Raw genomic sequence first — 18,619 nt, 5'->3', positions numbered from 1 at the left:
GTCAAACAGAAAATATTTTCCTTTCAGCTGAAATTAAACTCTTACCACCACCTATTGATTTATTTCTTACAAAGAATATATATTATACTGTATTATTCTATCACTCCCAGAATTCAAAGTAACAGGAATTCAATTTGAATTTCACTAGTTTAAAAGTTATTAAATAAAATGATTTATTAAATAAACATCAATGAGAGTTAATAAATTCACATGTCTTTATTAGCATCATTCAAACACACTGACTGATGTATGAAATTATCAGAAAAACTGTCCCCAAAGCAATCTTTAATATTGTATTGTAATGACCATATTAAAAGAAAGGAAGGCAAAAGATTGGTTTGAAACACAGTTGCTTAATTAAGAGGTTTGCAGAACATGATTATGATGATCAATTTTTTCAGGGAAAAGAAATCTAGGATGCTTTTTTCTGTTTTGCTTTCTTAAACCATTGTGGTGGAGCTTCATTTGTCTGTTAAGAAACAAAGAAAGAGTATGGATCATTATAAATAAAGAAGCAGGCAGTAGTAGAAGTGTACAAGTTGCCCAACACTTCTGGAATTGCCATTTTGACATGTAAACAACAGCATTGAAAAATATAATTAACATGACTCTGACAAATAATTCAGATTAGTATGTTTCTACAGTCTCAATTTGTGGGTTACTTGCACCCTGTATCAGATTGCTAATCATGTGCATGGCAGATGTTTTAGAGTAGAGGCAAGGTGCCAATCCCTGTGACATGTTCTGCATTAAGGTTATTAACTACAATGAAGGAGAGCCCACCATTTTTCCAAGTGAGTCTATTTCATGTTGAGCAGCAGTGTGGTAGCCACATGGTTAAATGGTCAAATGGAAGCTTGCCTTCCATTTGATTAATTAGTAGGTTATCTGTATTATCTCTTCTGTTACCAGATATTGTTACATTAAATATTATTATTTACGAATCATCTTTGCAATCTATTCTGACAGACACTTTCTCCTGGTTGTATTTGTTGTTGCAAAACTGTTTCCCAGAATGGGTGACTTGTTTTGTCCACTCTCGAAGTCAGCTAGGCAACTTAGAAGTTATTTACAGCAAGAATTTTTCTATTCATTATCAAATTTCAAATATCAAATGTGTATAACATGTGAAAAGAGCATGCACTTATCCAATGCCAGGGTATAAGCAATTTCCCCATGGAAGCAATGCCTATGTAGGAAATTCATCTGGTATAAAGCAGACCCAGTATATAATGTTTAGTACAAGGGAAACACTTTTCGTTTTCCATAACTACTAACAGTCATTTACAGGTAGGTACTAGTAGCTACTGGCTATGTGTACATACTATTTTGTCGAACCTATTACCTCTTGGAAGGCTGTAATATTTTGAGCAAGGGAAAGACTGAGCCCTCCACAATGTATTGCGGGTCTTAATTTATTAAAAGTCAGTGTGGTGGCTAGAGTGTTGAACTTTGATGGAGAAGATCTTTACTCAGAGGAAACTTGGCCAATTGTCTTGAGCAGTCTGCTTAGGAACTCCTCTCTTGACTGAATGATACAGTGAAGTAGAGGTTAGAGGCCCAACTCCATTTGGCAATTGAGTTCATGTTGGGATATTGGGTCAGTCACCTTCTCTTAATTTAAAATGCATGGGAGGACCAGGTGTAATGCCTTAGCTTAGTGAAAGAATGGCCTAAACACATACTGTAATTGATTTTTAAAAGAGCAACAACCTAGAAACATATACACACTAGAATTAGTACCCAGTGTTGCTTTGGAGAATAAGTAACAACTGCTAATGATAATTTAGGCTCAGCTGCTCTGGAGGAACACTTTGAATGTTCAAGTGTTCCTCCTGATGTACATCAGTCTCAGTTGTCCTTGCAAGAGCATGCCTCTCACAATCAGATATAATGGACACTGTTCTATATGAATGAAAAAATAATCGCTGTGCCCTCCAATGGTAAAATTCATGTACAGCACATAGCCAATATTTTAAATCATACTATCCCAAACCAGCCCTTCAGATTTGGTGAAAACCTGCTCAAGCATTTTCACATGATTTAGTTAACATATGAACAGAATATTTTCCTTATAATGATTACGTTTGCATTCTCTTTCCTTCAGTGAGCTCAAGCTGGTGTAGGGTTTCCCCACCACTACACTTTAGCCTTTCTGTCTCCATAAAGTAAGTCAACCTGAGAGATAGTGAATGGTCCTAGGCCATCCAGTGAGTTTCATACTTCAATACAGAGTAGAGTCTGGGGACCACTTTTTTTTTTTTTTTGCCAGGTGAACCTTTTGGCACACACTATCAGAAATGCCCCCCCCCCCCCAGCCCCAACTGAAAGTGACACGTCCTATTTGTGCGGATCACAGGGAACAGAAAGTGAATAAAGGTCTCCAACCAATTTAAAAGCTTCCATCAGATCCAAGTCACCTGGGAGCAGGCCGGTCCTGGTAGTCTAGAGACTCAAGGGCCACAGAAACAGCTTTGGAGTGTATTTTGCTCACCTCTGCTCTAAATATTACACTGCTGAAAAAAATTATCCTAACCAGAATAATCAAATTCTTAGTTTCAGCTTACCCAATTCAAAGAATTTCTATCTTGCCTTTTCCCCAAAGAACTCAGGGTTCTCCTGTTGCAGACTCACATGAAATAGGTTAAGGAGAGTTATTATGGCTATATCCGCATTGCAGAAATAATCTATGGGCCTGAACAGACTGGCCAAAATAAAGCTGCTTCGGGTCACTTTGGAGGTATGCTATTTAAACGATGTATGCGTGCTAAGACTCCGGAAGCTATGTCAAAGCCACGATCCAGTCCTAAGGACTGGAGGTCAGCTTTGGCACAGTTTCCGGACTCTTAAGACACATGCATCATTTAAACAACATACCTCCAAAGTGACCCAAAGCAGCTTTATTTTGGCAGTCTGTATGGGGCCTATGTTGACATCAGTTTAACTGCCTTGGCTCAATGCTATGGAATTCTGGGAATTATAATTTTGTGGAACTGTTATCCTTCTCTGTTAGAGAGCTCTAGTGAAACAACAAACTACAGTGGTGTTGTGGGCTTGCCATCCATGGATTTAAGCATTGTCTCCAATGACGGTGTGGTCACATTAGTAGTTGCGTGCATGTTGCAGCACCATTAGGGAGAATGGTACTTGAGGTCCTGTGGTTTTTGGTGTGTGTGTGTGTGTGTGTGTCCAGAATGGATCCCTCAGGAATACCAAGGTCCGACTGTACAATCCCCAGAATTCCACAGTATTGAGCCGGGGCAGTTAAAGTGGTGTCAAACTGGATTATTTCTGCAGTACAGATGCAGCCTATGATGAGTCCAAGGTCTCCTAGTAAGCTTCATGAGTGAGTGGAGATTTGAACTCAGGTTCTCCCCCTAGTCCTAGTCCTACCCTGTACCCACTCTACAGGTTTCTTCTAATTGATAAAATTCACAGATCTTTAAAAGTTACTGTACTTACAAACAATGTTGGTTTGGGTGCAAATATACCTCCTTCTTCATGCTCTAAAGATAAATGGACAGATGGGCTGGATGTAGATTTTGAAGGCAGATTTTTATTCTCTTTCTGAGGCAAACTGTCTCCTTGGGGTTTACCATGAAGACTAATCAACATCTGTTTCATCACAGCAAGTTCCTTTAAAAATACACACAAACAACAAACCATAAGACTCAACTACTAGTTATAGAATAAGCATTTCTCTTCACCAAACCAAACCATATAAATGAAACCATTACTGTATAGCAAGGATGCTTATCTTCCTTTCTGCCTGATTACTTATTTAAAACCACTTCATAAAGGAAGCAATAAAACAAATAAGGCACATAAGATTTATAGAAATAGAAACTCATCATTTCTGAAATGCAGTAATAGAGAGAGATTTACAGACCACTCTTAAGTATTCCACTAGCTCCTTTTCACTTAAACTATTTATTTTTATTTTTTTTAATGCTTCATAAAGGTTTGTTTTCAGAAAGAAAACACAGCTTGCTTAATCCAATCTGCATGCTTACAAATAACAGTCAGATGGTTGGGATAAGGAAGTATGTCTTATAAAGGCAGATCTATCTCTCTCAAAAACCAAATAGTTATTACTTCCAGAAAAAAGGTGGTGGGGTGGGGGTGACATCCAGGAAAACAGCAAAAGCACTGCAGACACTACAGTAAAAATACAGATGTTAAGAAAAGAGCTTTCTTCTCTGAAACAGAAAAATCACTTGTTGAGAAAACTGTACAGAACAGATGAATAGTACAATGTTAACGATAACAGTGCAGAACACAAATCTTATTAGATATAGGGTTAATAGACAGGGTTAATAGCGAGAAACATCTATGGACTTTAAAAACTCCATTCACACAAAAGGTGGTGTATATGATAAAACACGACATTACGCTAAACATTAATTTTATGACATACCAGTCATAATCACATATTTAACACACAGCATATGTTCTGCCATTAGGCACAGGAGAAGAATTACATTTATTCTCATAATAATCCAGAGAGTGGCTACCCAGTAAATTTCACAGCAAAGTGCATCTGAACCTGTTTCTCCAGAACTCTGCTTTGATACTCTAACTGCATCATATTGGCGATTACACCATACTGTCTCTCAGTGAAGAGTGTTGAGTAAAACTGCTGAAGTAACCATCAAAGATTTTCTCTAAAGTGATCTTGTCACATTGTTCCATATTCATATTCTTTCATGATTTATTGTAAAAATAAAAATGCAGTGAGTGTCTTGTAGCCCTACATGCTTCCGGACAAGCAGAACTGCGGTGACGAATGTCCTAAATATGTTGTGGACTTTGCCCGTTAACATTATAATTCCCAAACTGCGAGGACTTATGAGTGTGTTGTTAGAAATTTGCACGTTGCAATTCCATGTCATCTCTGTTGTAAAAGAAGGGCTAGTATGATACAGATGTAGATACCCTATATGGCTTAGGTCCAGACTATTTGAGAGACTGTCTCTCCCCATGCAAACCTGCTAGAAGGAGAGAAGGCTTTCTCTCGGTCGCATCACCATCACAGGCTTGCCTGGAGAGGACACGAGAGAGAGAAAGCCTTCTCAGTGGCTGTTTCCATGCTCAGGAACTCCCTTCCATGGGAGGCTAGGCTGGCCCCTTCCCTGCTTTCCTTATGTTGGCAGGCAAACAGATTTTTGTTTAAGCAAACTTTTAATATGCAATCATGCCAGGGAGACTTTTAAAAGTGACGTGTGCACTTTATTTTTTAACTTTTACATTTTAAGTAATTTTATATTATTTTAATTGTAACATTTTTAATGGTTTTAAAAATTGCATGGGTAGATTTTAATTGATTTCTTTCTGTGAGCTGCCTTGGCTCTACTCTGGCAGAAAGGCGGCATATAAAACAAACAAACAAATATTTTGGGTTTGCTACTTTCAGCTAGGTGGTAGGCTTTAAAAAGTGGTTTGGACAAAAATTTAAACCAAGTGGTTCAGCATGCTATGGTGTGATGCAGTGGTTTGAGCGTTGGACTATGACTCTGGGTGATCTTAGGTAAGTCCCTCAATCCCAGAGGATGGCAATGGCAAACTCACTCTGAAGAAACTTGCCAAGAAAGCCATGATAAGTTTGCCTTAGGATTTCATAGGTTGGAAATGACTTTTAGGCACACAACAACACAAAAATGTTGCCTCTACTGGTGAGCCCTGGTAGCGCAGTGGTTAAAAGCCAGTACTGAAGCCACTCAATCATAAGCCACAAGGTTGTGAGTTCAATCCCAGACAGTGTCTACAGGGTTGACTCGGTTTGGCATCTTCCCAAGGTCACTAAAATGAATACCCAGCTTGTTGGGGGCAATTAGCTTATACATTGTAAACCGCTTAGGGAGTGCTTAAGTGTGCTGATAAGCGGTATAGAAATGTACATGATATTGCTATTGCTACTAACAGTAGAGCATCCTAAGAATTTCTTACTCAAAAATATGAATACCTTTTTTAAAAAAATTATTTAAATTTTAATACAAACATATTAAAAAAGTCAAAAAATATGAATACTTTTAGGTGTGAGAATGAAACATGAATCCACTTTCATTTTTGGAAAAAAAAACCCTTTTCAAAGCTTGGGGGAAAAAAGGTTAATATTACCTCTAAGGCACTCAGGTATTCATTTTGGGTTCCATCTGCCCCATTTCATCTCAACAAAAATATTTGTTTATTTCATAATGATCTGGGCTTCAGAAAAATACGAGGCCACAAATTGTCATGGAAAATCAGTTGCCTTAAATTAATGCTCACAGCTTGTCAGATGAGAAGCAAGGACAGCTCTACAGTTGTAGAAGAAGAATGTAGATTAACAATAGATTTCTTAATTTTAAACTGGACTGCACACACTGTTTTGGCTACAATAATGAGCATATGCCTTGAAGGATGAAAGCATGCCATTCCTCATACATTACTGCTTATAAGCAGTTCTATAATACCATAGGATGTGAATTCTTTTTGCTCAAAAGGTAAAAATAGGCAGCCTTTGTTGTTGCGATGATTACATTTTGTAAATTAATGCCCAATATTTCAGTTATGAGCTCTTCGTGCTGCCATCCCAAACCCTAAAGCACACCAAACCACTTCGGCCACTGGGTGCATTCTTCTTATTGCTCAGTCATTTAATATTGTAACTATTTGCATAATTCAGCCATGTGCAGTGGCATGTCAAAACAGCTCAACTGCAGAGCAGCTGTTTCAAAGGACTGCATAACTGATACCAACATGTTGCTGAAAGTTGTAAACTCTGCAAAGATGTTGCCAAAGCAATGCATAGACAAAATTTCTTGATGAAAATAACTTGGACAATTATGTTACAGGCACATGCTTCACCTTTAAGGGGCCAATAAAGCATACGTACTACTCAGAAGCTGTGGAAATCATTAGCTTTCCCAAATATGTTCAGGACTGGGATACAGACGATGTTTATATATTAGCAACCACTGCGAGAGAAAACAACTTGGCAGCGTCATACACCGATCAAAAAGATGTTGACATTATACTCGAAAAAAGACAATTGTAAGAAATTCTCAGGCTGATAAGAGTTTTAAGTTTCAGAGAAGACAAAGTAATCTGTTAGCAGTTATTTGGCTGTCATATCTCTTGGAGAGAGGCCAACTCTTGGGAAGCACAAAGAAAGAATCGGCTATCAGATTAAACTCTCTACTGCTTTGTAAGCCAGCACAAGTCTTAACTTCTCTAGAGAAAATGAGTAAATAACATTAAATCGCAGAAAATCCCATGTGTTTATTTTTTAAAAATGTACTTTTATAAAAACACTGGAGATTATAAATGAGCCCTCCACAATTTAGAGCCTTCCATTTATTTTGAACCATGCCTTGTATCATTTCTGACTCCTAAGGGGCCAATGGAATAGGTAGTCCAAACCAGGAAGAAGCTGTTGTAATTCATTCTTACATGATTTCTAAACGCATCTCCCAGCTAACCAACATCAAGCCCATGTCTCGGTGTCTTCCAGAAGTGATGTAAGCTTTTTATGGTGACGTAAGGTAAAATGGGGCAAAATACAGTAAAATAATTTAACTAGGGAGTTAATGGTTAGGAGGTTGCCACCCTTACAGGGCAAGGGAAGAAAATAAAATACAAAAAAAACCCCATACATTTAAAAAGACTTGCAACAATGAGATGGATGGAGAAAGAGGCCAAAATGTCAATGCAAAACAAAAAAATATAGCTGGTGGCATCTGACTGCGTAAAACAAAGTGATTTTGCTACAAGAACAACGGATGACAATCCAATCATCCCAGCTTTGCTATGTTAATTAATACACATAGTGGGATAGGAAACCATTTTATCTATTCCAGCTCACACAGTATCTATGTTCTTGATTAGATTCAGAACATGGCAGGGAGAAGGGGGTGGTTTCTGTTTAAAATTCCTTTGCTGTGGACTAAGATCTTTTAGCAACAGTAAACTGTCCTGCAAGACTGAAACTTTCTCCTGCTGATACCTGAATACTGCTACTGCTAATGTCAAATTTGTGTCCATTTATTACTTGCACAAAACCTGACCTGTTTTGTCGATTTAAACAGCAGGAGGGTATTGTGGGCAGGTGATGCATATACCACATGGGAAGATGTTCACTGAATTCAAGATATTAATATGTCCTGCGTTATTTGCCTAACTGGACTAGCTCTGTTACTGAAAATAAGCCATTGTGGTGGTGGGGATGGGTGGGTGGGTGGAGAAAATGTCCAAATAAAAATTTGCAGGGAAGAACTGGATGGCATAATTCATTGTCCCCACTAATTCATTCCTACAAGTGGCTCTCCAGCTGCTGCATTTGTGCTACTTCATGAAACATAGGTTTCAGAATAGGTTTGCTGACAAAATGCACAGGTTTATCAATAGCCAAAACCACTTGAGTCAAATTCCATTTAGTTTTCAGTCAACATAAACTACTGTCCTTGCTTTAAAGAAGGCTGTTATGAACAGAGTACATGCAGAGTTTATTTATATGAAATTGTTTTTAACAGCTGACTGACTAGTGACCCTATGAGTAAGAATCCTCCAATTCACCCTATCAGCAACAGCCCTGCTCAGGTCTTGCAGACTCAGGACCATGGCTTCCTTGATTGAGTCCATCCACCCATAATGTTGTCTTCTGCTTTTCCCACTGCCTTCTACCTTAACAAGCATTATTGTCTTTTCTAGTGAGCCATGTCTTCTTGTAATATGCCCATGTACAGTTTAGCCAACTTGGCCTCTAGGGAAAGTTCAGGCTTCTTTTGTTCTAGGACCCATTTATTTGTCTTTTTCACAATTTCTGGTATCCATAGAACTCCTCTCCAGCACCATATTTCAAATGCACTGATTTTCTTCCTGTCAGCTTTCTTCACTCTTCAGCTTTCCCGCCCACACACAGAAATAGGAAATATGATGGCACATACAATCTTAACTTTAGTATTCAATGATATAACTTTATACTTCAGGATCTTATCTAGTTCCTTCATAGCTGCCTTTCCAAGTCCTAGTCTTCTTCTGATTTCTTGACTGCAGTCTCCTGTAATACCATAAAGCATGTATTTTGTCTAAAAGATCAGGTTTATTTTGGGCCCTGGAAAGCAATATATGAATTCTAGGGTGCATGTGTGTGTACATGCACACTCTTCTGGCTCACAATCCTTGTAGTTAGGTGCTTAGATCTAGGGACTTAAGGTGGAAATGGAACGTCTGTCAGTTGAGGCACCATCTGCAGCAGGCAGAAAGTACTAGTATTTTGGCAAGGCAAGAGCAGGTCAAGTTCACAGCATTTAAATGAGGCGAGGTCAATTCAATGACCTCACGCAGCTCATCAGAGTCTCATGTTGCTTCTGCTAAATATTGTGCATTTCCAATTGAAGGCAGTTCTGTGTCTTGATTACAAAATGTTAAAAGAAATTGTCTATTGGTTCCCATCCTCAGTTAATGAACTGGTTCAAGGCCTACAGACTGTGCAATGTCATGTGAACCAGTCTTGGTTGTAAAATCATTCTCTCACATGCAACATCATCCCCCCCACCTTACCCACCACATAGGAAGAACACAGCATGAAGACCATTTGAGATACCTATCGTGATACTTTTTTGCAAAGGAAAATAGATCACCCCAACAACAGTACACACTTATAGAAAAAACAGTTATCTTTTGTAAACTTAGAATATGTAGTACGTATAGACAGAAAGTTGACACAACGGAAGTAATTCTGAAAAGTGCATAAAAGTCAAACTGCAGGAGACAGCTAATAAGGGTTGTTGTTTTATTTTAAACTTTTGTTTTACTGATACATAAGGTAACACAGGCATAATACATAAAGTAACATGAACTCCTGAACAATGAACCTTCTGCACACCTATGAGTTTTGGATTTGTGCCTCTAAAACAGCAGTCCCTCATGCCAAACTGAATGACCTTTTAAAAGAACAAGAATAAAAAGTGTCCATGAGTGTAGCTAAAGTAGCTTATGAAATTTCAGACACCAAACAGATACCCAAATACCTGTACATTAAAACTTGCCCCACTGTTTTTTTTCATGATGCTGTAATAAAGATATATCCCATGCTTGGGGGCTGTGTGGCTTGTCAGATATTGTTGAACAGTAGCTCTAACCCTCCCTCCTGGTGGCTATTCGATCTAGGACTGATAGGTGTTGCTGTCAAGCTATAGCTGGAGAGCCACATATTTCTCAGACCTTATGTATCCTGTGCTCCCCTTTTTCTGATTACAGGATAGGCAAGAAGGACTTAGATGTTCATATTTCTTGTCTAAAGAGGTACTTTGTAAAAGATCCAAAGCTTGTTACTTTATCTGTATAAAACAGGGGTAGGCAACCTGCGGCCCGCAGGCCGGATGCGATCCGGCGAGGCCTTGGGACCGGCCCCAGCCTGGTCCTGCCGCTGATTACCGCCGGGGCCTTTGGCCTCTCGCGCGCAGGGGCAAAGGGGGCAATTGTCTATAGACGCCTCAGAAACATGCATTTATATTAACATTTTAAAAAAAATCAAAATTTTTTTGCGTGTCCTCCACTTTTTAAAAAAAGTGTCCACCATTTGAAAATGTTGTCCTACATTTGTCCCGGTTTATTTATTTATTTATTTATTTTTAAAAAAATATTTAATTGTTTATTTTTTGGATTCGGCCCCCCAGTTGTCTGAGGGACAGCAACCCGGCCTCCGGCTCAAAAAGGTTGCCTACCCCTGGTATAAAAGAACCATCTTCAGAACCACGAAAGCATAGACAGTAAACTCAAATTGCAATAAAAATAATTCTCCCCAAGTTTTATTTCTCAGTCATAAGAAAAGTGCTTTTGGGATATAAATACACAAGAAAAAAATTCTTTTATAATAGTTTTTAAAAGTTTGTAGTTATCTCTGTTCCATAAATTATCTTTTGCTGTTTTGGTGGTTCATAAATATATTTCCATTCATATTTTATATCTGATATCAAAACTATGATAATATGAAGGAAAATGCAAAGGTTTACACAGCTGGATAGTAGCTACTGCAAGATGCGTGAAAGATTCTAGTCAATATAGGGAAAATGAATATAATCACACACCTTTAAAATATTTAAATGATCTTACTGCCAACTGTTTCTTGCTATAATTTCAGTCTTTAACAATAAATAAATATAGTTTGGCTCTTTCCAAAGGGCATTTCTTATAGTGTACTTTTCAGTTCAATCTTGCAATCCAAACAAACAAAATGAATATTGTGTTTTGTGGAACATTTCCCTTCTAAATCAAAACCGGAGGGGCTTACACTGTTTTCTTATGAATTTACATTACAATAAACCTTACTCTTTTTTTTTTTTTGTAGTATATGCAAACTGTCTTTCCTGGAAGATGAATTATATTCAGCTTATGTTTATTTTACATGACACAATAACAGAAAATACAGTTCTTTCAGAGGAAAAGTCTAGAAGAAATCAGCAAATTATTCAAACTGCTCTCCTCCCATCCAGAAATATTATGCATGAATGAACTCATTTGTTAAAAGCTTCCCAGGTGATATAAATTCAGTAGCCCTTTCATATTCACGCTTAATGAATACAAAAATCCAATAGATGATTAAAAAAAGAGAAGTTCATATAAAACAGCACAGTAGGAACCAGAAATGTTCTAACAATCACTTAACAGTGTAATTGTTGCCTGCTTCTCTACATTTCAGAGAGAATAGCTCCAGGGCTTACTTATGATACAGAAAATGTCTCTGTAATCTACTGGGGGATAAAAAAACCCAAAAACCTTACAGAGAATTAATAGAAACTAGAATCTTAGAACTGTAACGTAGCTAAAGAAAAATGATAATTACCGTGTAACTGAATTGTTTAAAAGAACTAAGCATTGCTCACTAGCAATTTTGTTTTTAGATGCCTGAAACAGGTTATAGCACATTTGAAGAGGACAAAATTCTCTGAGAAATGTAATTTTGAGATTGTATATATGTATGTGCCTTCAAGTCACCTGCCAACTTATGACAAACCCATGAATTTCATAGTGTTTTCATAGGCAAGGAATTCTTAGAAGTGGTTTTGTCAGTTCCTTCCTCTGAAATGTAGCCTACAGACCTTGGTAATCATTGGCAGTCTCCTGTCCAAATACTAACCAGGGCTACTTGGATTAACTTCCAAGATCAGACAGGATCTGGTGCCTTTAGGGTATTTAGGACTAATTCTGAGATTGTTGTTGTGTGTCTCCTGAGGGTGAGAGTTCATGGTTTGTTCAAGATCACTCAATGGGTTTCCATGGCTGAGCGGGGATTCACACCCTGGTCTCCAGAGACATAGTCAATTGCTCAAACCACAATACCACACTGGCTCTTTGATAGCAATAATCTGATCAATTTCTTGGGTGTTGAGGAAGATATCTTTTTTGGCACATCTTCTGAAAGCAAGGGAACAAAATGTAGGCTTTCTACCATTGTCATCCAATCCTTTCCATACTGATGCTCTGAGAAGAGGAATTCCTTTTTCTTTATGTACACCAGACCTGGAAATCGCTGCTGTTAGTACTGTCCCTTCCCATTATCATCAGATAGTCTCTGGATCTAGGGAGATGCCACAGATTCTTGCTATAGTTCCTAAAGTCTCCTATGTCCATACTTACAACCCATGATAATATTAGGTGCAACATCAGACATTTTCAAGTACTGTCATGGACATAATCAAGGAAGAAAGCAATCCTTATCAGAGTTGCAGTTGTGACATGTTGCTAATAAACAGGATGAACAGAAAGCTAGGTTAGCATGTGAATACTTTTAGGAAAAATACGATTTCACTTGAAAGCTCACACGAATGGGTCCTTATCAAAGGCCACATTTCACTTCCTCTCTATATTTTATAAAATGCAAAGTATTCTTCCAGATATTAAATAAAAAGGAAATGTTTGACTGGAAAATTAACACAGACCACATATGCTTTGAGAAAAATGTCATTTTTCAAGGCCTTTGGTACATTCTTATGTTTCATGCACTAACATACTTTAACTGAAACCAGTTGAAATTACCCATGCAGAACAACATAAAACCTAATTAAGCTGTCACAAATATTTAGAGAAGTGAGTAGCCACTGTACACCCTGACAATAATTCAAAAACAGTTATAAAAATACTTATGACTCTTCATTGTGGAAGAGAAATATGACAGAAATAAGATGTTTCCAAACTGATGTGAAAGATAAGGGATTAAAAAAAAGATTAATGCCTCATGTATATGCATATTCATGGTCAAATAAATACTGTTATCTGCACTAAACATCTGGGAGAACATGGGCTATTATTTTCACCCCAACTCTGCTCTGTTGCACTTGAGTTGGTCTTCTTCCAGAAAATAGAAACCACCCATGCTGCCTGGCTCTGATAAAGCAAGGGAAGGCTGTTGGCAGGCCAACGGTTTACCCAAAGCGTTTCTGAACTTGCTTCTGCTTTTCTCCTGCTTAAAGCCTACCTACCTCCTTCATGCATCTTCCTTAGTTCCATAGAGTAGGGAAAGGACAAAAGGGATGCAGGGAGTAAAGTGACCCAAAAATTATACTGATCCTTAACCATCAACCTCACTGAGTGACTTTGTATACTCAGCATTCTTAGTCTCAAAGCACTGTTGTAAGGACAAAATGAAAGAAGAGTTTCATATGCCACCTTGCACACCTTGAAGGAAAGGCAGGGCAGAAGTACAGTACAGCAGGTGGAATCAGGATGTGGAAGAGCTCCTGTTCCTTTCTTACATATATACTCTCTGAACTGTTTTCAGGTATGAACTTTGCTATTTTACAACTAGTGGCAACATAACCAATTAATGAATTTAGTTATTTTATGCATTCATTGCCTTCTCTCACCAGTCAATTTAATTTATATAAGGATGCAAAACATGTGACCTACCATCATAATTAAGTGAGGTTAGGTAAATCAAAATAGTATTAGTAAGGGTGGCTATATGTCACATCCAGTATCAGCGACAGTATGCCTCTGTTATATCACTTGTTGAGAAACATGTGGGCACCTGTTCTAAGACATCCCATGGGCAACTGGTTGACCAGCGTGTGAACAGCATATTTGGCCAGAGTAGCATCAAGTGTGATCCAGCATGGCTCTGATGCACCCCAATCATTTTTTTTAAATAAGAAGTTTGAATTAATCAATCCATTTTAAATACAATGAATTTAATCTATGCATTTAAAAAAATAGCTTATAGTGCAAGAGTTCGTCTATATGACAGTATCTGAGGTCTCTAATGACCCCACTGTTAACCCCTCTGAGGGTCCCACTGACCCTCATATACAGTTCCCTTTCATGTGAAGACAGCAATCATCTATATCCTTGGGATCATAGATATGGCACTCTCTTGAGAGCTGCGAGAGATGTTGGTGCTCTTAGAAGAAGATGCAATCCCGGATGCAGCCTCTCTCACCCACAATGGAGGCTTCTGGGTTGTTTTGTCAGAGGCATATCAGGGGTATGATGATTGGCAGAGATGGAGGGAACTCTGGATCCACAGGCCTCCCAGCCCCCAGCAGTGTAAACATTTAGATCAGCTCTAGAGCAGCTGTAAAATTAATTCCACCCCATTGCTTGCAAAGGGAGATTTCTTCCCCCCTCCAACAAACAAACAAACAAACAAACAAACGCAAATACATACACACACAAACGGAGTGAGGAAAAATGAAACAATCTGGCTCACTCCTCACTTTCTGATTTCAGTGTAGAGTTGTCAGGTAATATACAGGACAGAGCTCTCTTTTTAATGGTTGCGAATAAGGAATTTCAACTGGTGTTCCATGCATGTCAACCAGCCCCTTTACTGTAGAATTGTATATAGACTATGAAAAGATACGGATTAAAGCATAAGATTAAATATACAGTATTTTATACCCTTTCAGATATGTGCCAAAACCCCCAAAACATTCCCAGACATGCGCTGGGGATATTGCTAATCCTTCTCAACCCTTGCCAGCTGTATTGCATGCTACTCTGGAGAGTCCCTAAATCTGCACAGAGAATTTTAGGGTGTGCAGCAATGTAGGGTGTTTATGTGTGACTTCTCAATCATAGTGCCTTCTGCACATACATGTGGATCTTTGAATCCAAAGGAAGAGAAAAAAAAATGAAAGATAAATGGTGTAAAACAAATCTAGTAAAAAAAAGTATCCAAATATCTTCTCCTTACTAAACATACTTGACACTTGTTTAGAGCCTTGTTCAAAATGATTTCCAAACAAATACTGTATTCTATCAAAACAACAATCCCACCACATTCACAGCATAAGTTTGTCACAGTTGTTTCTCAGGAACCAGATGCCTTTTCTCAAAACAGTGCTTCTGTTGGTTGAGAATTACAATTTTTCTTCTATGCTAGTTACAATGAGGACATAGTGAAATGCAATTGTTTTGAATATTTACTGGACAGTGCCAGTGGTGTGTAACTACAGGGGGCTGGAAAGCTTGAAAGCACTGCTCCCCCAATAAGAATTCTACCCCTCCCAATGAAATTTTCCTTCAGCTCTCAGACTAGGAACACTGCAGAGAGTGAATTCTGGACACTGAATTCATTCACACCTAGAACTCTTGTATTTGCTGTTTATGGATTGCCTTGGTAACTTTACCTGCTTCATTTTTTTGGATGCTTAAACTGTCTTGCTAAATGAACAACTGAACATTTTAAATCACTGCAATGCTAAACATTTGGGGTGTGAAAGACCCAGAGCTATACTTGTGAGATCATTAACAATGAATGACTATTCCTTGCCATAGTTCTTATCGTTTGAGAAAATACTAGGGTGTTTTTTTTTTAAAAACAGATTCAGATTGCAACTTCCATGCACTATTGAAATGCACATTTAAGTTTTAAAACCCACTCGTCTTCTTTCTACAAACATTTCATCATTTTGTGAATGTGGACTAGATAAAATATTTGTTCTTTGAACATTGCCTGCTTTGGCAGCATTGCAAGGTGTGTCTTCTCCGCAACATATGTATCCTATGCTGTGAAAGTACTGATGGATACTGTATGGAATTCATAAACTGTAGGAAAAATTCGAAAACCTCACTCTGGGGAGGATATCCCACTACTGGTTGTGGGACAGAATTAATACCAGGGTTATAAAATCCAGGCAGCTCAGAACTGGTTGGAAAGAATGCTAATCAATAGATCTTATCAGTAACCTCCTCTCCTTCTTTTCAATTAGCACAAGTCATTACTAGAAAAAAAGCCTTTATGGTGTAAGGAGGGACATATTTCTGATGTCAGCCCACTAAAAGTGCTTTCTGTATATAAAACAGAAAAGCAAGTTTATTTGGAGTAACAAAGATACAATTACAGTCAGCCCTTCATTTTCACAGGGGATCCATTCCAGACCCCCTCCCCTCACGAAAATAGAGACTCACACTTATTCAAGTTCCCTAGGCTTGAATGGGGTGCACACGTTATGGGGGCGCACCCTATTGAAGATAACAGAAGTCACCCCTCCGTGTATAATCAAGAACACAGATCTCAAGTCTGAGAGAAAGGAGGGGCAACTATATATTTTTCTAGTTCATTTCTAGGCCCAGTTCAAAGTGGAGGTTTTAAATGATACAACAGAGCAAGGCTTGGGAGCTTAGTACCTGACAGAAGACATCTTCTCATATATTCTTATCTGTCACTTAAAATAATCTAGAGCTATCCTTCATGTGCCCTCTTAGTCTGTAAGATCTTTTTCACACACATTCACAGGTGGTGGTGGTCTTTTCAGAATCCCTTTTCTAGGTTAATTTGCCAGTGTAGAACTCACAGTGTTGTAATTTCAACATCATCTAAGACTTCTTTGTTCTCTCAGGCTTTTAAAAAGCTTTATATTTTGGATCCTATTGGTTGGTTTATGATGGTAACGTACTTAATGGATGTTTTAATTCCCATGATTGTAATGTAGTTTACTGTATTAGTATCAGTGCACTGAAGTTTTTGTTCTGAATTTTAAAACTTTGTTGTTCGAGTCTTTATTGTGTTTTATTCATATTTATCTCCTCCTCCTGATGTAAGTCACGTAAGGATAACTGTTGACAGTGATTTCACAAACAGATTTGCAGGCAAAGTTCAGAACAAGCTATCACATAAATGGATTTTACTCATAACAGTTAATACTGTGAAGACAAATTCATAAACTGTAGGACAATTCTGAAACCAAGCAGGCACCTACATGTGTGGGAGAACATTTGAAAATCTTAAACTGTTCATATTATTTCATTAGCATAAAGTTGGTAGCCTATGTCTTTGAAAGCATTTAAAGGCTTCCTCTTGAGAAACAGCTCTTTCACAGAGAGTGAAATGAATGCATTCTCTGTTAATACTGATTGAGACCATATATTAAGAATATAATAAAAAGGTATAATAGGCCTAGTATAAGTACTAACCTATTTTTAAATAGTATGCATATCACAACTTAACAATTAATTACACATTCAAGACAGTAGCATCCAATAAATGTATTAAGAGACAGCTGGTGGCATTTAATAAAAATTTATGTACAAAGTGTTCTTGACATAAAGTACAAGTTCTCTGTAACAGAACTTTCCTTTCAGCATCTGAAAGCACTTTGCCAACAGTTATAGTTAGAACACATTTATAAAGCAGGATAAAGGGTAATATAATTACTTGAAAAGGAAAGAAATGATAAGCATAGATAATTGGTTGCTCAATGGAAGTAATATCCAAAGTGGCACCAAATACCAAACAGTGAGTTTGGCACATGTATGAAAAATCCAAGATCTCTCTGTCTTTTGAACATGATTAAGAACATACATTACTTCCATCCTTCCTCAACTTGTCCTATTCAAAGTAGCTTCTTCCCCTAGAAATCTCTGAAGTCAGCATGGTCTAAGGGAAGGATTGGATGGTTACTTGTGCCTACTTTGCCCTGATGGCTGCCTCTTTCCAACTTTAGCAGCCTCAGGATCTTTGTAGTGAAAAAAGGGGAAAACAGACTTGTTCAGATATGTCCAATTATGGTGGAAAAGACTCAGTGAACTTTGGGCATGTGCTCTGCCCTTTTCTGTCATCTTCTCCACTATGGCTGCTTCTAAGTAATCCCCATTTAGTACCTGCTCACAGCAGAAGAGGAAAGAGTGGGGGAGAGCAAGCAACCCTAAGACTCATCCAGGCTCTTCCAGGTAAAACTAAACCATTGGTTAGTCGAAATCTTCTTGCTTCCCTAGCTGTGCTGAGGAAAACAAGGCTGTGCCATTACAGAAGCTTCTTGAGGAGCAAAACTTAAAGGCAGGTTAAATTTTATCAATTAAATAAATGCCAAATGGTGAAGTTATCACATAGGATATAATCCTTCTGAGTCCCTCACTGTTGTGGGATTGAGGTGGTCTTCTGATTTGACCAAAGTAGGTAGGATGAGATTCAATGTCAATAGCTTTTGTTTGAGTTACTATTTGTCATAGAGGGTATCATTACTTAAGCCACATTTGAAGAGTACTCTGTGTGTCTCAGTATCTGCCATACCAAAAAGGAATAAATTTATTTTAAAAATACCACCTGCATAAAGGAATGCAAAGGGCTAAAGATGGGATGGAGGAATTAAGATGTGCAGTGAATGAAGTGCTTTGCTGGGCATTTTTCAAAGTATATTTC

At 38.0% G+C, this 18,619-nt stretch overlaps 1 protein-coding gene across 2 annotated transcripts in view; it reads right to left on the bottom strand.

The window, feature by feature from the left end:
* Positions 1–252: 252 nt before the first annotated feature.
* Positions 253–18,619, bottom strand: part of LOC149319094 (progesterone-induced-blocking factor 1-like) — a 110,438-nt gene continuing 92,071 nt past the window's right edge. For both annotated transcript variants that reach the window (XM_089507964.1, XM_089507965.1), the window contains exons 17-18: positions 3,463–3,636; positions 253–469 (exon numbers count right to left, since the gene is read on the bottom strand). In XM_089507964.1, the coding sequence (XP_089364090.1) occupies positions 413–469; positions 3,463–3,636 (231 nt within the window). In that variant the 3' untranslated portion in view covers positions 253–412. The remainder of the gene's footprint in view (positions 470–3,462; positions 3,637–18,619) is intronic.

Source organism: Sceloporus occidentalis, unplaced genomic scaffold (genome assembly GCF_023333645.1).
Source record: "Sceloporus occidentalis isolate IW3139 unplaced genomic scaffold, rSceOcc1.0.p SCAF_2, whole genome shotgun sequence".
In the NCBI taxonomy this organism is placed as follows: domain Eukaryota; kingdom Metazoa; phylum Chordata; class Lepidosauria; order Squamata; family Phrynosomatidae; genus Sceloporus; species Sceloporus occidentalis.
This window is presented reverse-complemented; position numbering and strand designations above follow the sequence as displayed.